General features: G+C 36.3%; 1 protein-coding gene across 1 annotated transcript; it reads right to left on the reverse strand.

Moving 5' to 3' along the window:
* Positions 1–3,572: 3,572 nt before the first annotated feature.
* On the reverse strand, positions 3,573–13,911 carry LOC137934302 (AT-hook motif nuclear-localized protein 1-like). Its single transcript, XM_068778587.1, has 5 exons — positions 12,771–13,911; positions 11,418–11,485; positions 7,425–7,556; positions 4,858–5,019; positions 3,573–4,136 (listed from the first exon to the last, which is right to left on the reverse strand). The coding sequence occupies exons 1-5, from the start codon at positions 13,144–13,146 to the stop codon at positions 3,855–3,857; spliced, it is 1,020 nt and encodes a 339-aa protein (XP_068634688.1). The 5' UTR covers positions 13,147–13,911; the 3' UTR covers positions 3,573–3,854.
* Between the last annotated feature and the right edge of the window lie 1,305 nt (positions 13,912–15,216).

The following is a 15,216-nucleotide window of genomic DNA, read 5'->3' on the forward strand; positions in this document are numbered from 1 at the left end:
CTATCAGTTTCTTTACTTATGGTAGCTTGAATAGACCCAAAGTAAAAAACATCTTGATCTTGAGCAATGTTAAAGAAACTTAACTCACATATAGTTGTTGCATCAAATTATAATAAAAATACGTCCACAACTCAACTAAAGACATGTAAATCATTGAATGCCCCTCCAACTAGGAGAAGCTCAAGGTGTACCTGAACAATGGCCCCATAACATGTGGTCTCTTTTGCCAAGTTCTCGCCTAATGGCAAGTTATACTTGTAACCACACTTAATGATACTTTGGTACTTTTTTTTATGTCAGGTTTATTTACATGGTGCTCCGGTTAATGCACTATATGGCCCATTAGGGTCTATTTGGAACCCCATGGAAAAGAAAAGAAAATGAGAATATGACCATTATTATTCCCAAAAAATAGTTAGCGAAAAGAAGAATTTGTTCATTATCTCATTTTTAGTAACTATTTGTTGGAATAATAATGGTCAAATTCTCATTTTATTTTCTTTTCTTTTCTAGGGTGCCAAACAAACCCTTAGTGATTGATTCTAAAAGGAGAATTGATATCTAATTTTGTAACTACTTGTCATTTAATTGGCAGTTGTAGTTGAGCCGAAAACAAAAGGTTATAGCCATAAATTTTACCTACTATATTAGCCACCTTGGTTATGGGTTGTGAGAAGTTAGAATGGGAGGAAGTGTTGATATGGTATGGATGAAGTTTGATGACTACAAAGTTTGATGTAGTTTACCTAGTCCCATTTTCATAAATTTTGCATGTGAACATTTTTTATACTCGATCATCCCTCTATATATGTGTGTCTTTTTTGCTCTTTATTATTTTCAAGAATTTCAGTAGCAAACACTCTTTCACAAATATATCATCTCATTGTCATATCTTTTAAATTTTAACTTATGGTAGGTAGTTGAACATATACTTAAGTATATCATCTTGAAAAGAAGAAGGGTCAATCAATCTAAGCTAGTGCACCCAACTTTTAATTTAGCCATTAAATTTGAATTACATAGATTAAAATTTTAATTTATTGTGATTCTATACTTATCTATTAGACCATGCATTCAAGATCAATATTAATTTGAGTTATAATTATACTTCCACATTATTTTTTGGATCCTTTTGTCCACCCATGGTAAAACTCATCACTGTTAGAGTAATTTTCACCATAAAAATTTAAAATGCAAAAGTGAGTTTGATACATTAAAACAAAATGAAATAAACACACACTTCAACATCAATACATATGCATGAATGACTTGATGTCCATAATATGTCGAATCATTTATTTCTTAATGTTTTTTATATTTACTCTGGAAAGTCTTCACAATTTTGAATTAAACAATATTCGTAATATTTTTTTATGATTGGAACCTTTTATACTTACCCTATGATTCTAATTACCTAAAACCTCTCCCCTCGAAAGGCACTCTAACACAATCACTGCCAATTCTCAAGCGGAACTCCTCCATAAGGGTTGACATTGCTATAGGTTGACCCCATGCTCCTTGTACTAGCTGTGCATACTAGTTTGGTAATGCCAAAACATAATACCCCATATTGAAGGCACAACGACATGTGCCTTCTTGTTAGTCCAAAAATCAACATCAAAATTTTCCTTCATAAAAGGAATAACACATTGCTCCAAAAATTGAGATCAACATTTTTTCTTAACAAAAAAAAAAAAAAAGAGTTAAACTTGATAATAGAAGAACATGCAAAAAAAAATCTAATTGTCAACATTTTAACATTTACCTCAATAAAAGGAGTACTCGTATGATAATTGTTCATGAATGTAGGCCTTGAAATTATTCACCCTAACATCCACATGGTTCCTAAAGAAAGAATTTAACCAATGGGTGAAGACCATAAATCCATGATGCCCTCCTCTGTGAATCTTTGAACTCCATAAGGATTTGCTTATCCTGCTCTTTGATAACTTCATCCATTGTAGAGCCCTTCGACTACACACAAAGGTGTGGATGGAGAGCTATCTATATACACAAAAATTATATATAAAGAAAATAAACAGACTACAACAAAAAAACTTAATTTACTTTAGAGAAATCTACTTGTGTTGACTTTAATACATTGGTTCTCTAGGACATGATCATCCTTTGCAGTAGCTCTTTGCCATGCATCTTCGATAGTGGATCTATCGAGGGACTATCCTCGAATGATGCAAGACATGCCAACAATACCTTAGATGCATGAGGAGGCAAGATATAAGATGACCTATACAATATTTTCATAATATCAATAGTGTTATTAATAAAAAGAAAAACAACATCGGAAAACTTGAAGTAAATAATTAGACATAAAGTAACGACTAACTATGAAAAGTTATTCAAATTTATCGTCATCTAATTGAATTTCTTCATCTTCTTCCTTGTACTCATTTTATTTCCTCTACCTCATCTTTATTATCTTCATTCTCTACCATTTAATTTGACACAATTGCACGTTCTAGAAGAACATCTAACCTAGCCAATGGCCTAACATCATCATCCACTTGGACAACATGGAGATTATCATTCAACAACTTTTGTTGTTAGATATTCATTTCATTAATTGTGGTTAATTGTTACTCTGACACATCAAACACATTTATCGTAACCAAGTTCTAAAGTACCCACTACAAATCACCATTTTTAGGATCTTCTATGTAAAAAACTTGCTTCCCTTGAAATAGATCACATATTATGTCTGTGAGGTATTGATAGTGATATTGGTGAACCAATCATCAATGTTGATACCTTGAAGTATTTGCAACTAACTTTTTTTTTAATTGAAAAGTTACTCTAGTTACAAGAATGTCATTTTGTATTGGGAGTATTTACAACGACGTCACAATCATAAGTTTATCATTAAAACTTGATAAAAATTTTTTAAAAAGTGACATCAACAAAAATGAAAAGGCTATAAAAAAATAAAAAAAATAATTTTTAGGTCTTGCAATTTAAATTTGATGATAAAAATTAAAAAAAAAATGATTTACACTCCTTTTTTTTCATTTCTAAGGGGTATTGGCCAATGTTATAAAAATCAAAATTTCAATCAAGCTTCAACATCGATTGAACTGGATGGCATTGTAAGATAAATAAAAATGAAAGTAAAAAAAAAATAAAGGGAAAATCTCATGTTACAGGGGGATAAATTCCCCCCACACAATAGTTGTTTCAATAAGCCAACTAGGTCACCCAATTTGTCAATTGAATCAACATATTTGGTTGGGTAAACCCTACTCTATAACCCATACAAGGGACATGGTGGTTCAACTAAACCAGGTTTAACTAACCACTCTGGGCCAGGTTGCTAGATTTTTTTAATCTTAGATTAATTCACATATTATGTCCCTAATCTATTTATATTAAATTTTAGTTTTAAAATAAAATTTCACTTATAAGTTTGAACGTCCCATCCACCACACTGGGGTGATTGCTAGTTTCGTCAATTTTTTGTTTCAGAGTAAAAAAAAAAAAAAAAAACACTCGCCCTCTGTATGGGCATCGTTAGATAAACTAGATATTCAAGAAACCAGCTAGCATGTGAGAGGGTAAAAACCAGTAAAAAAAATTCAGAAGTTGAAATGCAAAACCAAGTGTTAAACATCTAAGCATAAAAAAAAGGGGAAACAACAACAGATGTTTTCTCAGTTACAACAAATGAAAATTTCGCAATAGATTCCCAGAATGGGGCGAGATATTCTATTTTCAACTCATTGTTCACTACCGAATCAAAGTCCAACAAAGTTACAAAAAACAAGAGAACCTAACACTTCTAGCAGTACAGCTTTGGGCAACAATGTGGTCAGTGAAAAAGATCAATGTGAGAACCCACTAGGTTACCCTCCTGGCAAAGATATGTTAATATCAGTTGAAGAGGAATTCCTGCCCTCTGGCATCGAGTGCAAAGTTCCCCAGTTGTCTCCCCTGAAAGAAGATGAAGGAGCTAGGTTTGGCCTTGGGGTTGTCGGCAGACGTTGGCCTTGTGTGCTGTACACCTCGTGCATTTCTGCACTAGAGATTGGAACAGCAGCAGTTGGGATAAGGCTGGTGTGGAACTCCATTTTTGGCTTCTTTGGTTTTTGATCCTGCATATTTGGCATAAAACTTCCAACAACAACCTGATTTACCAAAGAGGGTACAATCATTTTTCTCATTGTGGTGATCTAACAAATAATCTTAGGATAGAAGATGGCATCTCCATGGTAAGCTTAGTGCAGCAGCTAAATTTCATAAGAAATAAATAATGACAGTCAATATGATCCAGTGGGGATCAGTACTGAACAAACCAAGAAACAACGCTAATCTAATTCTGCACCATTACAGCAGAATAATGATCACTGAAATGCATATCAGAATAACTTCTTTGATCACAGGATGACATTTCGAAAGAACAGCAAACAAAGCAAAAATACAGGGAGGGAAAAAAACAAGATATAGTTGACCCAAACACCATAGTTATTTCGTTCTATGAAGTATTTGATAAACATGAAAGACCATATGCAAGATTTTTCTAAATGGCTATCACTGTGTTTCTATATTTTAAGTACCAGGAAGGAATTGATTGCTTAAGGTAGAAGAGACAAGTCCATTTTCAAACAACAGATAATACCAAGATTGAAAAAATCAATAGATAATGAAGTACTAGAGTCTTTGGTTCAAATGGCGACATGCAGGGATCCCAGTTTGAGATCTTAGGCTCAAGAATCATTAAGGTAAGGGGCTTCAACATTCAAAACAAGAGAAAATAAAACAACAATAAAATATATCATTATTATTACTACTTTATGAAGCCCAACCACGCAAGAAAAACAAATACATCTTATATTTTATAATTTTTACCTGCACAGGGCTTGCAGCTACTAATAGACCAGCTATTCCTCCCCCTACAACACGGCCATCTGGGCTCGCTAAAGAGACACTCATTCCACCAGATCGACTCCTTGTTCCCCCACTCTCAGTAGGCATAAATGATCCAGACAGGGACAATATCTCAAAGCGACCCTACGGAGTGACAAAACAAATTGATTTCACATTCTAGAGCAAAACAATTGAGTCAGATAACGCAGAACACTCTAATATAATAAAATCAATAGATAACCATCATAAACCAGTTAATAGATTTAACAATATATTGTTTTTACTTCAAGTATTGCGATTTTTTTTATAGAAAACCTTCAAGCATTGCATTGAAATATTAACAGCGCACTAATTAAGTTCACTATTCTACCAGTCGGAGAATGGGCTTATGCATTGAAGCAATACCAAAAATCAATCGCACTTGACAATAAACATCATGAGAGATACGAATTTTAACATTAAAGTGATATTTGGTATGTGGCCAATCACAGGTTTATTTTCAAGAACATAAAAGAGGTGCCAAATGAACCTTTATGAGCATTGCTACTCAATGGTGCATTCAGGTAGATTAACTCTCAAACAAACACCCATTAATCTTGACTAAGGAACTAAAACCCAGACATTTATCTGCCCAAGATCAAGATCTCAAACAGGTACAATTGCTGAAAATCAATTGTGTAAGACCTGCCTAAAGTGTAGCCTCTGCATTTGCTGAGGATAAATGTTTACACATTACTCATTAGCACCTTTCGGCAAGGATCTCAAAAAGTATTTAAAGAGGATGTATCTGACAGAAGTAGAGCACCTCATAGGCGAGGTGTACATAATTTGCACGCTGCAGTACCAAGCATGCTGCAAGTGATTGGTATACGAGGTACATGCATTGTTGGTGTGAAGTTGGGTCCAAGGTCTTTCCCAAAATGACTAGCCAACTTAGGAAGCCTCTTTCTTAACTAATAAACTCAAGATCTTTGTATTCACTAATCCATGTGGGACTATTCCTTAACACTCCCCCTCACGTATAAGCCCTCTTTTGTGACTATACATGTAGATAATTTGGGTGGAGGCCCACATATGAGTACTTGCTTTGATACCATGTGAAGTTGGGTCTAAGGCCCATCCCAAAATGACTAGTCAAGTTAGGAAGCCTATTTTTCAACTAAAAAACTCAAGATCTTTGTACTCACTAATTCATGTGAGACTATTCCTTAACAATTGGTATGACAACAACCAAGAAATGTTAATGGTCCTCAAAATTCCGCATCATCATTGTGATATTATCACTATGTAAGAAAAATAAAAGCAACTAACAAACACAATTAACTTTGCTGCACCTTTTTGAGAGGTGCTTGAATTTCAGCTACTAATATCTGGAAATCTTACTATGCTTCCTTCTTGACTTTTTTTGCTCATCCCCTTACCAGTTATCTCATAATGATTCTCAAAAGCATTACAAATACAAGGATGGGTCACAGTTGCTTCACACTAGATGAGGAAAAGGATTGATGTTTGGCAGAAGAAGAAACATATTTTGGTCTTTACTATCTTAAAAGATGACAAGAGTCTAATGGAAGTGAAAAACTATACTATGATTTGAAGCCCAAAAACAAGTGTGTGTGCGCGTGTATGGATAGATAAATGGCATAATTCAATATATTTTGAAAGATATAATTGTTTGTGGCTAGTTAAAGGGTATCAATTGTTACCAGCAAATATTTTGAGACAAGATTACATCAACAAGCTAGGTTTTTTGGTTATGGGTGTTAGTGTCATTATTAATGTTGTTCTTTTGATGTCACTTCATACATTTTGAAGCTTTAACATCAAGAGTTTTTAGAATAGAAATTAAAAAACTAAATAAAGTTTTGGTCTTCTATTATCAAAGAAAAGTTGTGGTCTTGAGAAAAACAAATAATAAGCTATAAATGAAGGACAAGTGTTTAATATGGTACTCTCTGATGATAGCTACCAAGCAACAAACTACTTCGGTGCTTATTCTCATACAATGTTTTTTGAAAATATTGTTTATTTCCTCATATACCACCAATTCAAAACGAATTACAGAAGGGGATGATTGTATCCAATCTTATTACACATTTAAAAAGAAAGAGGTAGAAATTAGAGTGCAAGACTTTCTCTTCTAAAACAAGGTTTATTGGAGAGCAATTTTTGTGATATGCCTTATATCAGAAGTAAAACAATAGCTACTCGCAAGTTTTCATAACTAAAATATCAAAGCTTCATATCACAAAACACATACTAAAAAATGGGCCAGCTAACAAATCCGACTCTTTTAATGACTTTCACAATTTTTTCTAGCTACTCTTTCTATGCTACTTATTTAGCTTTTCACAGCTTGTGTTGTACCAAATGCCTTTCAGAATGATGGAAGGCTACAGAATGCTGAAGTGAGAGAATGGAGAGGAAAGGATAAGAAGATGATAAATCCCACTGCTATAAAGACACTCAAATACCAAGTACAAACCCACAAACAGTAGACAAATTACGGCCAAAAGCATAATTGTCCTATTGAGGATATCTAGTCAAACCTCATAAGTTAAAGTGCCACCAGATGAATCAGGCTGACGAAGAGTCACATTTGAGATAGCACCATTAGCAGAAAGAATACATATGGCTCGTGGCCCTTGTTGAGAAAATGATATGATCTTCATTGTGACATCCTACAAGTAGCAAATACAAATGAAATGAAATTATATATTAAAAAAAGACAACAGTAGTAGCATTCAGTTATTAAATAAGAAAACCACATTATCCACAAAAAACAGTAAAAAGAGTTTATTTCAAGATTGGCACAAAGATACATGTGAACACCAGAACCACCACCTAAAATCTCAAAGAAGCACAGAATTGTTTGAGATAATACAAATTCTTGCAGCAGACAACAGATAATACCTAACAGTTTCTTGAATCTGGGTTTAAGTGATTAGCTTTGAACGCATCTATCCTGGCTCAATGCATTCAAAGGCACGACCAAGCATTTGTTTGCTATTAATTGAGCTTTACAGGTCTTCTTATAACATCTAATACTTAAATGTAATATTTTCAAGTAAGAAGAAACAGGAAAATGTCACAAAATTTTCATTAATCACCAATAGATCCATAAAACTCAGGAGAAGAATGTATTTGTACATACCTCAAAACCCTAACCTTTTAAACAATGTATAAAACATACTTCTGATAAAAGGAAAACCAAGAAAATGAGAAGCGATAAAAACAATAACACCAACTAGAGCCAACAAGAAAGAAGTCAACTACAGATCAGAAAAGCATTTTCTGTCCTTGTTTTTTTTCTCTTTTCTCTCCATGCAAGTCTTTTTACGACAAAGACGGTGTATCTTTTCACAGTGCTTTTGAATGTTATAAATCATAAGAAATCTCAATTCATTAATTGCTGACTAATATTTATAGAAGGCACAATTTAACAGATTTCAAAAGTTCCAGAGTGGATATCCTCGTCAATGCAAAGAAAATCTTCTTTCTGTTTTTTACGAGTCTATACAAAGAAAATCTTCTCAAGCCAGTCTTCACAGCAGGCTCCAAAGAAAATCTTCTTTCTGTTTTGTACGAGTCTATACAAAGAAAATCTTCTCAAGCCAGTCTTCACAGCAGGCTCCATGACTTCATCAACCTCTATGTAAAAGACCAAAATGTTGTTTTTTTTTCTTTGTGGCTGTATTTGTTTTAAAGGGATAATTTAATTGTAGTCAAGTGTGACACATTGGGAAACTTCTATAATGGTCAACTGTGATACTTTGGGAAACTTATATAATGGTCAACTGTGATACTTTAGGAAACTTCTATAATGGTCAACTGTGTTACTTTGGGAAACATCTATAATGGTCAACTGTGATACTTTGGGAAACTTCTATAATGGTCAACAGTGATACTTTGGGAAACAATAATACAAGGACACTGGGATTACATCCCTAGATTCAAAATTTTAAGAATGAATGTTACTCATACCTTCATGGTCCTTTTTGTTCTATGTTTAAGGCTTAGAATTTTATGATCTTCTGCAACTAGGGTTTTCCTTTTGCCCTTGAGATGACTTAGGATCCTCATGATATTTAAACTCTCCCAAGAGAAGATTGATAAGGTCCTACATGTGAAGAAATACAACTTTTTAAATAACGACTTGGTCCCTAGGTTGAGGTAAACCACAGGGTAACATTCAATTTCATGTTTGAGATGAAAATTCATACCTAGTACTTCAGGGCTACAGAAGTTTTAGGTAATACAGTTGGCATCAACCAAAGCACAACAAGCTGGAAATGTAGCATGTTGATGAATAATGGAAAAAAAGGAACGAACGAGACAAAATTTACGGTGGTTTGGCGGAGCCTACGTCCACTGGAGCGACAGGGATAATTCTTCACTAATGATAATCAGGGTTATATAATCCTTATATAGTATTAAACCCTAGAGGTATTTGTGTCGAAAAGACACAAATACCCCTGTTCAATTATACCACCCAACCTTACATTATATGAGCCATATGCTCAACAATCTCCACCTTGGCGAATATTCACCTCTTAAGAAAAGAAAGCATAACTTAAGGACTCCAGCTTGAACAATAGGTTGGGGGCCATCTCTCATCTAGCAACTGGAGACATTTATCAAGTCCCCTATCACTCTCTTCCCCTTGGGAAGCTCCACCAACTCCCATGTTTGGTTTTTATGCAGAGACTCCATCTCCTCCACCATAGCACCCATCCATCTACTTTTCTCGTGGCTTTGTACTGCCTCCTGAAAAGTAGTAGGATCCCCGCTACTAGTAATAAGCGCATAAGAAACCAAATCTTCAAAACCATACCTGGTAGGTGCTTGATAGTGTGTTTGGGTTTGTCTGTGGCGATACGGTGATGTTGCTAATCACCTGAGCTAGAACTTTTGGCATTCTGAGTATCCTTTTCTCTACCATGGTTCTCTAGCTCCACCTGCACCACATGCTCATTGGTACTGCAATTTTCTGGCAACTGTTTCTCTTCTTCTGGAGTACGCTGCAACATGGCTTTTTCATTAAAAACCACATCTCTACTGATCACCGTCTTGTTTGCCTTCGGATCCAAGAGCTTGAAGCCTTTCACCCCTTTCTGATAGCCCAGAAAGATACCTTGTCTAGACTTCGCATCAAGCTTCAACCTCTCCTCACTAGAAACATGTACATAAGCTGGACAGCCAAACACTCTCAAGCCAGAGTAGTCTACCTCACTACCTATCCACACCTCCTCTGATACTTTCCCATCTAGTGTTACTCTAGGTGATCTGTTAATCAAGAAACATGCCATATTCACTGTTTCTGCCCAGAAGTTAGAAAGCTTCATCCGGAAAAAAAATTTCTCTTCCTGCAACCTGGCTCTGATACCAATTGTTGATGAATAATGGAAAATAGGAACAAACAAGACAAAATTTACGGTGGTTCGACTGAGCTTACATCCACCGGAGCGACATGGATAATTCTTCACTAATGATAATCAGGGTTACATAATCCTTATATAGTATTAAACCCTAGAGGTATTTGTGTTGAAAAGACACAAATACCCCTGTACAATTATTCCCCCCAACCTTACATTATATGAGCCATATGCTCAACACAGCATAAATACGACTTTGAAATGGAGCAAGATCCCTGAAGTTGTTAGATACCAGCACCATGATTTGAATATATAACATTTTAGCATCCTAGACGTCATCATGGCTTTGCCCTGTTTCCTATTTATTTTCAACTCGAAGATGTGACAAAAGATATTTTGGAAAGCATCTTCTCAAACTAGTAACTTGTAGCAATTTTCTTTGGCTTTAGAGTTGATTTTGAAGCCACAACATATTACAAATCACTCAAACAAAAATATTGATAGAGACCTAGTAAATTAAGGAATAAGTCAGTTTCATACCTAGAATTAAAGAACCTCATAAAAGAAAAAGAATCATGCAAAGTAGCCTTTGCTAGATTACATATTTATAGTTTGAGCCAATGCCTTTCACATACTCCCACCCAAAAGAAATAAGAAGGCACATAAATTGCTATAAAATAGAAGTCAGGAAGTTGACATATCAAACATGAACCATTCAGATCATCTTATAAGAGATCTTGTTATGATTTAAAACATCAACAAAAAGGAAGAAAAAACATCCACCTACACATATATATCATCCAGAAGAGAACTAGACTATTTGAAAAATATAAATTCCTTAATTTGTGGCATTTTAACTGGGCCTTATCATAAACTAAGAGATTTTGCTACAAATTAAAATATCAACAAAAAGGAAGAAAAAATTTTCAGCACCACAAATTGTCCAGAAGTGACACTGACCATTTAATAAACATAAGTTGCTTAGTTTCTGGCCTTTTAAGTGGGCCTTATCTTAAGATTCATCTGCCTCTAAATTTTAGCTTATTTAGTATTATTTCCATTTCATTTAACTAAGTATTTCTGTAAAGATGAAAAATGGAGTGACATCATAAATTAGTAAGGTAAAACTAGAGAAAGATGAGCATGACATTTTAATCTAACTTATACCTCGCCTGCAGCAACAGTAATAACATGTGGTGTGAAATTACCCCCAACAGAACATCCTCCCCATTCACCTATAGAAAAAAAATTAATCCTTGTCAGACCTAAGATGAAACGTTCCCCTCAAGTATATTTGCCTAGAAAAACCAACCAAAGTAATTAAAGGCAAAATGGATGAATAAATCATACAGAAAAGAGGATAGAACATACTGCTTTTAATATATGCCTTCCAAAGTAAGGCCACTTTCTCAACCCCAGCATTTATTAGCAATCAAATCCACAAATGGAGCTAGTTTCACTAGTTACACAATGTTATTTCTTGCATGCATAATTTCAGCACAAACAGGGTCATTTTGTCTGTCATCTCCCAAAAAGAACAACATATTCAGCCGATGAATACCCTTTGCAAGTATTTTACATCAGTAAATGGCATTTGTTTTAGATACTGTAGCCAATCACATGTTCGGAAAAAAAATTGCAGTAAATATTCAAATCACATGAACGGTAGTTTTAAGTTGGATCATGCTAAAAGTAGTAAATAATGATTGTTTAGAGAATTAAATCTATCAGGGACGAAGGGCTGCAAAAAACAATTTTACTGTGAAGTACTGCCAATAGTACTTGATCTGGCAGAATGAATTCCTAGCTAACAAAGCCAACTTGATTTTAGCAGCTACAGTAAAAAAATCAGAAATTTAAATTTCCTACAAAATAACTGATGACCACACGAATGTAGACTCCCCTGACATTGTAGGGGATTAATAATATATACAATTGATTAGCCAAGAAGAATTGACAAAAGGGGAGCAAAGAGCAGATGTGGTTACATACTCTGCAACAGCACTTATTTCAAAGAAATGATAAGGTTCCACCCAAAGGTTACCAAATATGATGCAATGAATAGGTGGATAAAGGAACAATCATCTCTCTCCATCTTCGACCTGGGTACTTAAAAAGGTAACATTAAATTTTCTACTCAAGAAAATTTTCAGCATTAAAGCTAGAATATTCTGATGATAGAAGAGGTTCCCCAGATCCAAACATCGAACTAATTGGCACTGCTCTTAATAATAGGAGTCACTACAAAACAGAAACCAACGAATCTTAGCCAGAAGAGCAGTAAAAGAGATACCCCTCACTGCAAGACCAACCCCACGAACACCCACCACTCACTTTTTGTGCTCTGGAAAAAGCACCATTTGATTCAGATTTGAGGACAGATATTTCATAGAGAGGTCCCACAACTAGAGAGATAAGAGAGACTCCCCGATTCCCAGTAAAGGTCCTCTCAGCAGGCAACACATCCACAACGAACAGAAGAGATTGGAACAGAAGAGGAAAAGCATATGGCAACACTACCTGAAGGATCAAAATCTATTTTGGGTTTATTTAAGGAACCAGCTGGCCGCCCTCTACTCCGCTTCACTGTGGGGAAATCGCCCGGGCCCATCCCGGACCCTGCTGGGGCCGATGAAGATATCGGCATCGGCGAGAGAGCTAAAGAGACACTCCCGTCGGGCCCATACTTCCTAGGCCTCCCTCTTTTCTTCTTCACTTGTGTGGCTGAAGCTGCCAACGCTACACCCACGGGCGGCACTACCACAGGCGGCACTACCACGGGCGGCACTACCACGGGCGGCACTACCACCGCCGTCACACAGGGTTGACTAGTGCTTTCGCTCCTCGGAACATCCGCTGCTGACACTAGGGAGCTCATCCCTTCCCTTCCTTCCATTCATAGATTGCCCTCAAAACCCTTTGAACAACTTATTGATAAAATCAACTCAAAAGTCACGCTATCCGAACAAATCCAGCTTCTTTAAGCTCGATAGGAAAGAGATCGTATTTCATCAGCTATAAAAAATCTATGGACTTGAAAGACCCGATTCGCCTTCTTCCTCAAAAGCTGATTTTTTCCCAGCTCTCCCTTTCGAAAGATCAAACTCCACACTCCACACTCCACTCTAACTCACTCGGCTGGCAGCAAAACATAGTTTTTTCCTGACTATCCCCATTTTCCAAACAGGAAAAACAATTGAAATTCCAGAAGGAAAAATCGGAACCCCTCCGAATCAATGTCACACTCACTTGCAAGAATAAAAAATCAGATCTCTTACTGTTTCCCGCTGTCTCCCCACCTCCGGATATCTTTCCGACGTTTCAGGATTTTTCCTTCTGCCACAATCTTCGGGTCCGAAAACCGGTCTACGTCGGAAAGACCGCTGCCTGATCCGTCCGCAGGCCGGTTTTCCAAATCCAAACCTATAACTACGGGATACTGCTGCCTTCGCAAAAGAGAAAAGAGAGGAAAAAAAAAATCTAAAAAATTCGCTCAAAAAGAAATCCCCCAATATTTTAATCCGATGAGCCACAAAACCCGAAATATGCATTTTGGCTCAGAAATTAGTTCGAGTCCGCACTACTCTTTCTCAACTCAACCAAAATCTATTAAAAACTAAACAAATAAAAAATTGGGAAAAAATGAACAACTATTTTTTTTTTTGTTGCTCTCATCAGTCATCAGTCATCAGTCATCAGTCATAAGTTTAAAGCTGCGAAGCCCGCCTGTTTCCTACCACCGACCAGCTCCTTGCCCTTTTCTTAGCTTAAAATTTTCAACCGTACAGAAATGCCCTCTCTTCTTCAATATAGTCACTTGACTCGCGTGCCGTGCACGTGGCGGGAGGAAACAAAGTCTGCTCTCTGCTGCGCTGCCAATGGGGTGATGGAGACCGACGGGGTGGCGGTGATTCGTTGAAGCTTGTCTCCTCCTGGCGTGACAGAAACTGGAACACGCTGGTTGTCTGGTTCAACCGTCTGCGACTCAAAAAATCGGAAATAGGGAGGAAAAAAGAGATCAATCTGAAATTCTGAATTTGGTATGGCTGGTGACTCTGAAATCTGAAATCTGGATTCTGGATAATAGATGCGCCGCGGTGGCTCATGGGGCGACGACCAGTCAACGAGTCAGTCTTGATCAGTAGTGAAGGTGATTGGTGACTGAGTGTATAAATGAGAATCTAATAATTTGTCGAGTCTAATAAAGTCTAGTGTTTGACCATTAGATCGATTAAGGAGCAAAGGGTAGGAGCCTCGTCGGCCATGGCAATCGCGGATTGGCGGTGCAGAAAGTCTCAGAAATTTGCAGGAAACGGAAAGGAGATTGAGAAAAGAAGAACAGATAAATTATAATACTTGTGCGAATCGATAAGTGGAGTTGGATAGCGTACGTCTTGATTTGGGCAAGAAAAAGCGTGGCTTTACGTATTTCAGTCTGACTAGTTCTGAGTAGCTGTGGTCGGACGTGGGGTGTAGCCAGTTTCGTCGAATGATGGGAATTTGGGAAGGGATGTGCGCAATGATTGTACCCATCGGAGACGAGGACGACCCAGGTTGTGGCGGGGCCCACAGAGTTGACTTCATGCTGTATGTGGATTAGATAGGCGTCACGTTTAGTATCGGCTACTTTTCACCTTTCCTCCCTCTTTGTTTTTTTGTGATTCATTTTTTTCTATTAGACAAAATAGTATTAATATTACATAATTATTTTTTGGTGAGTATGGTGAGAAATATGCGGCCGATCATGATCGGATGGCTGAGATAGTTATTTCACATGTTTCTTACCAAATGACTTTCCGTATTGGATCAACCATGTCGTAAGGAATTATAAATAGACAAGAAAATGGGTCAAGAAAGTTATTTTATGTTATTTGGCAGTAGAGAAACATTAAGAGAAAAAAATTAATTAAAAAGATTTTAAATTTTTTTTTTTTCATTTTTCACAAGAAAAACTATATTTTTTTAT

This window comes from Aristolochia californica, unplaced genomic scaffold, assembly GCF_029961685.1.
Source record: "Aristolochia californica isolate CCGP_79_NKW_82.1479 unplaced genomic scaffold, dmAriCali1.0.hap1 SCAF_6, whole genome shotgun sequence".
Lineage (NCBI taxonomy): Eukaryota > Viridiplantae > Streptophyta > Magnoliopsida > Piperales > Aristolochiaceae > Aristolochia > Aristolochia californica.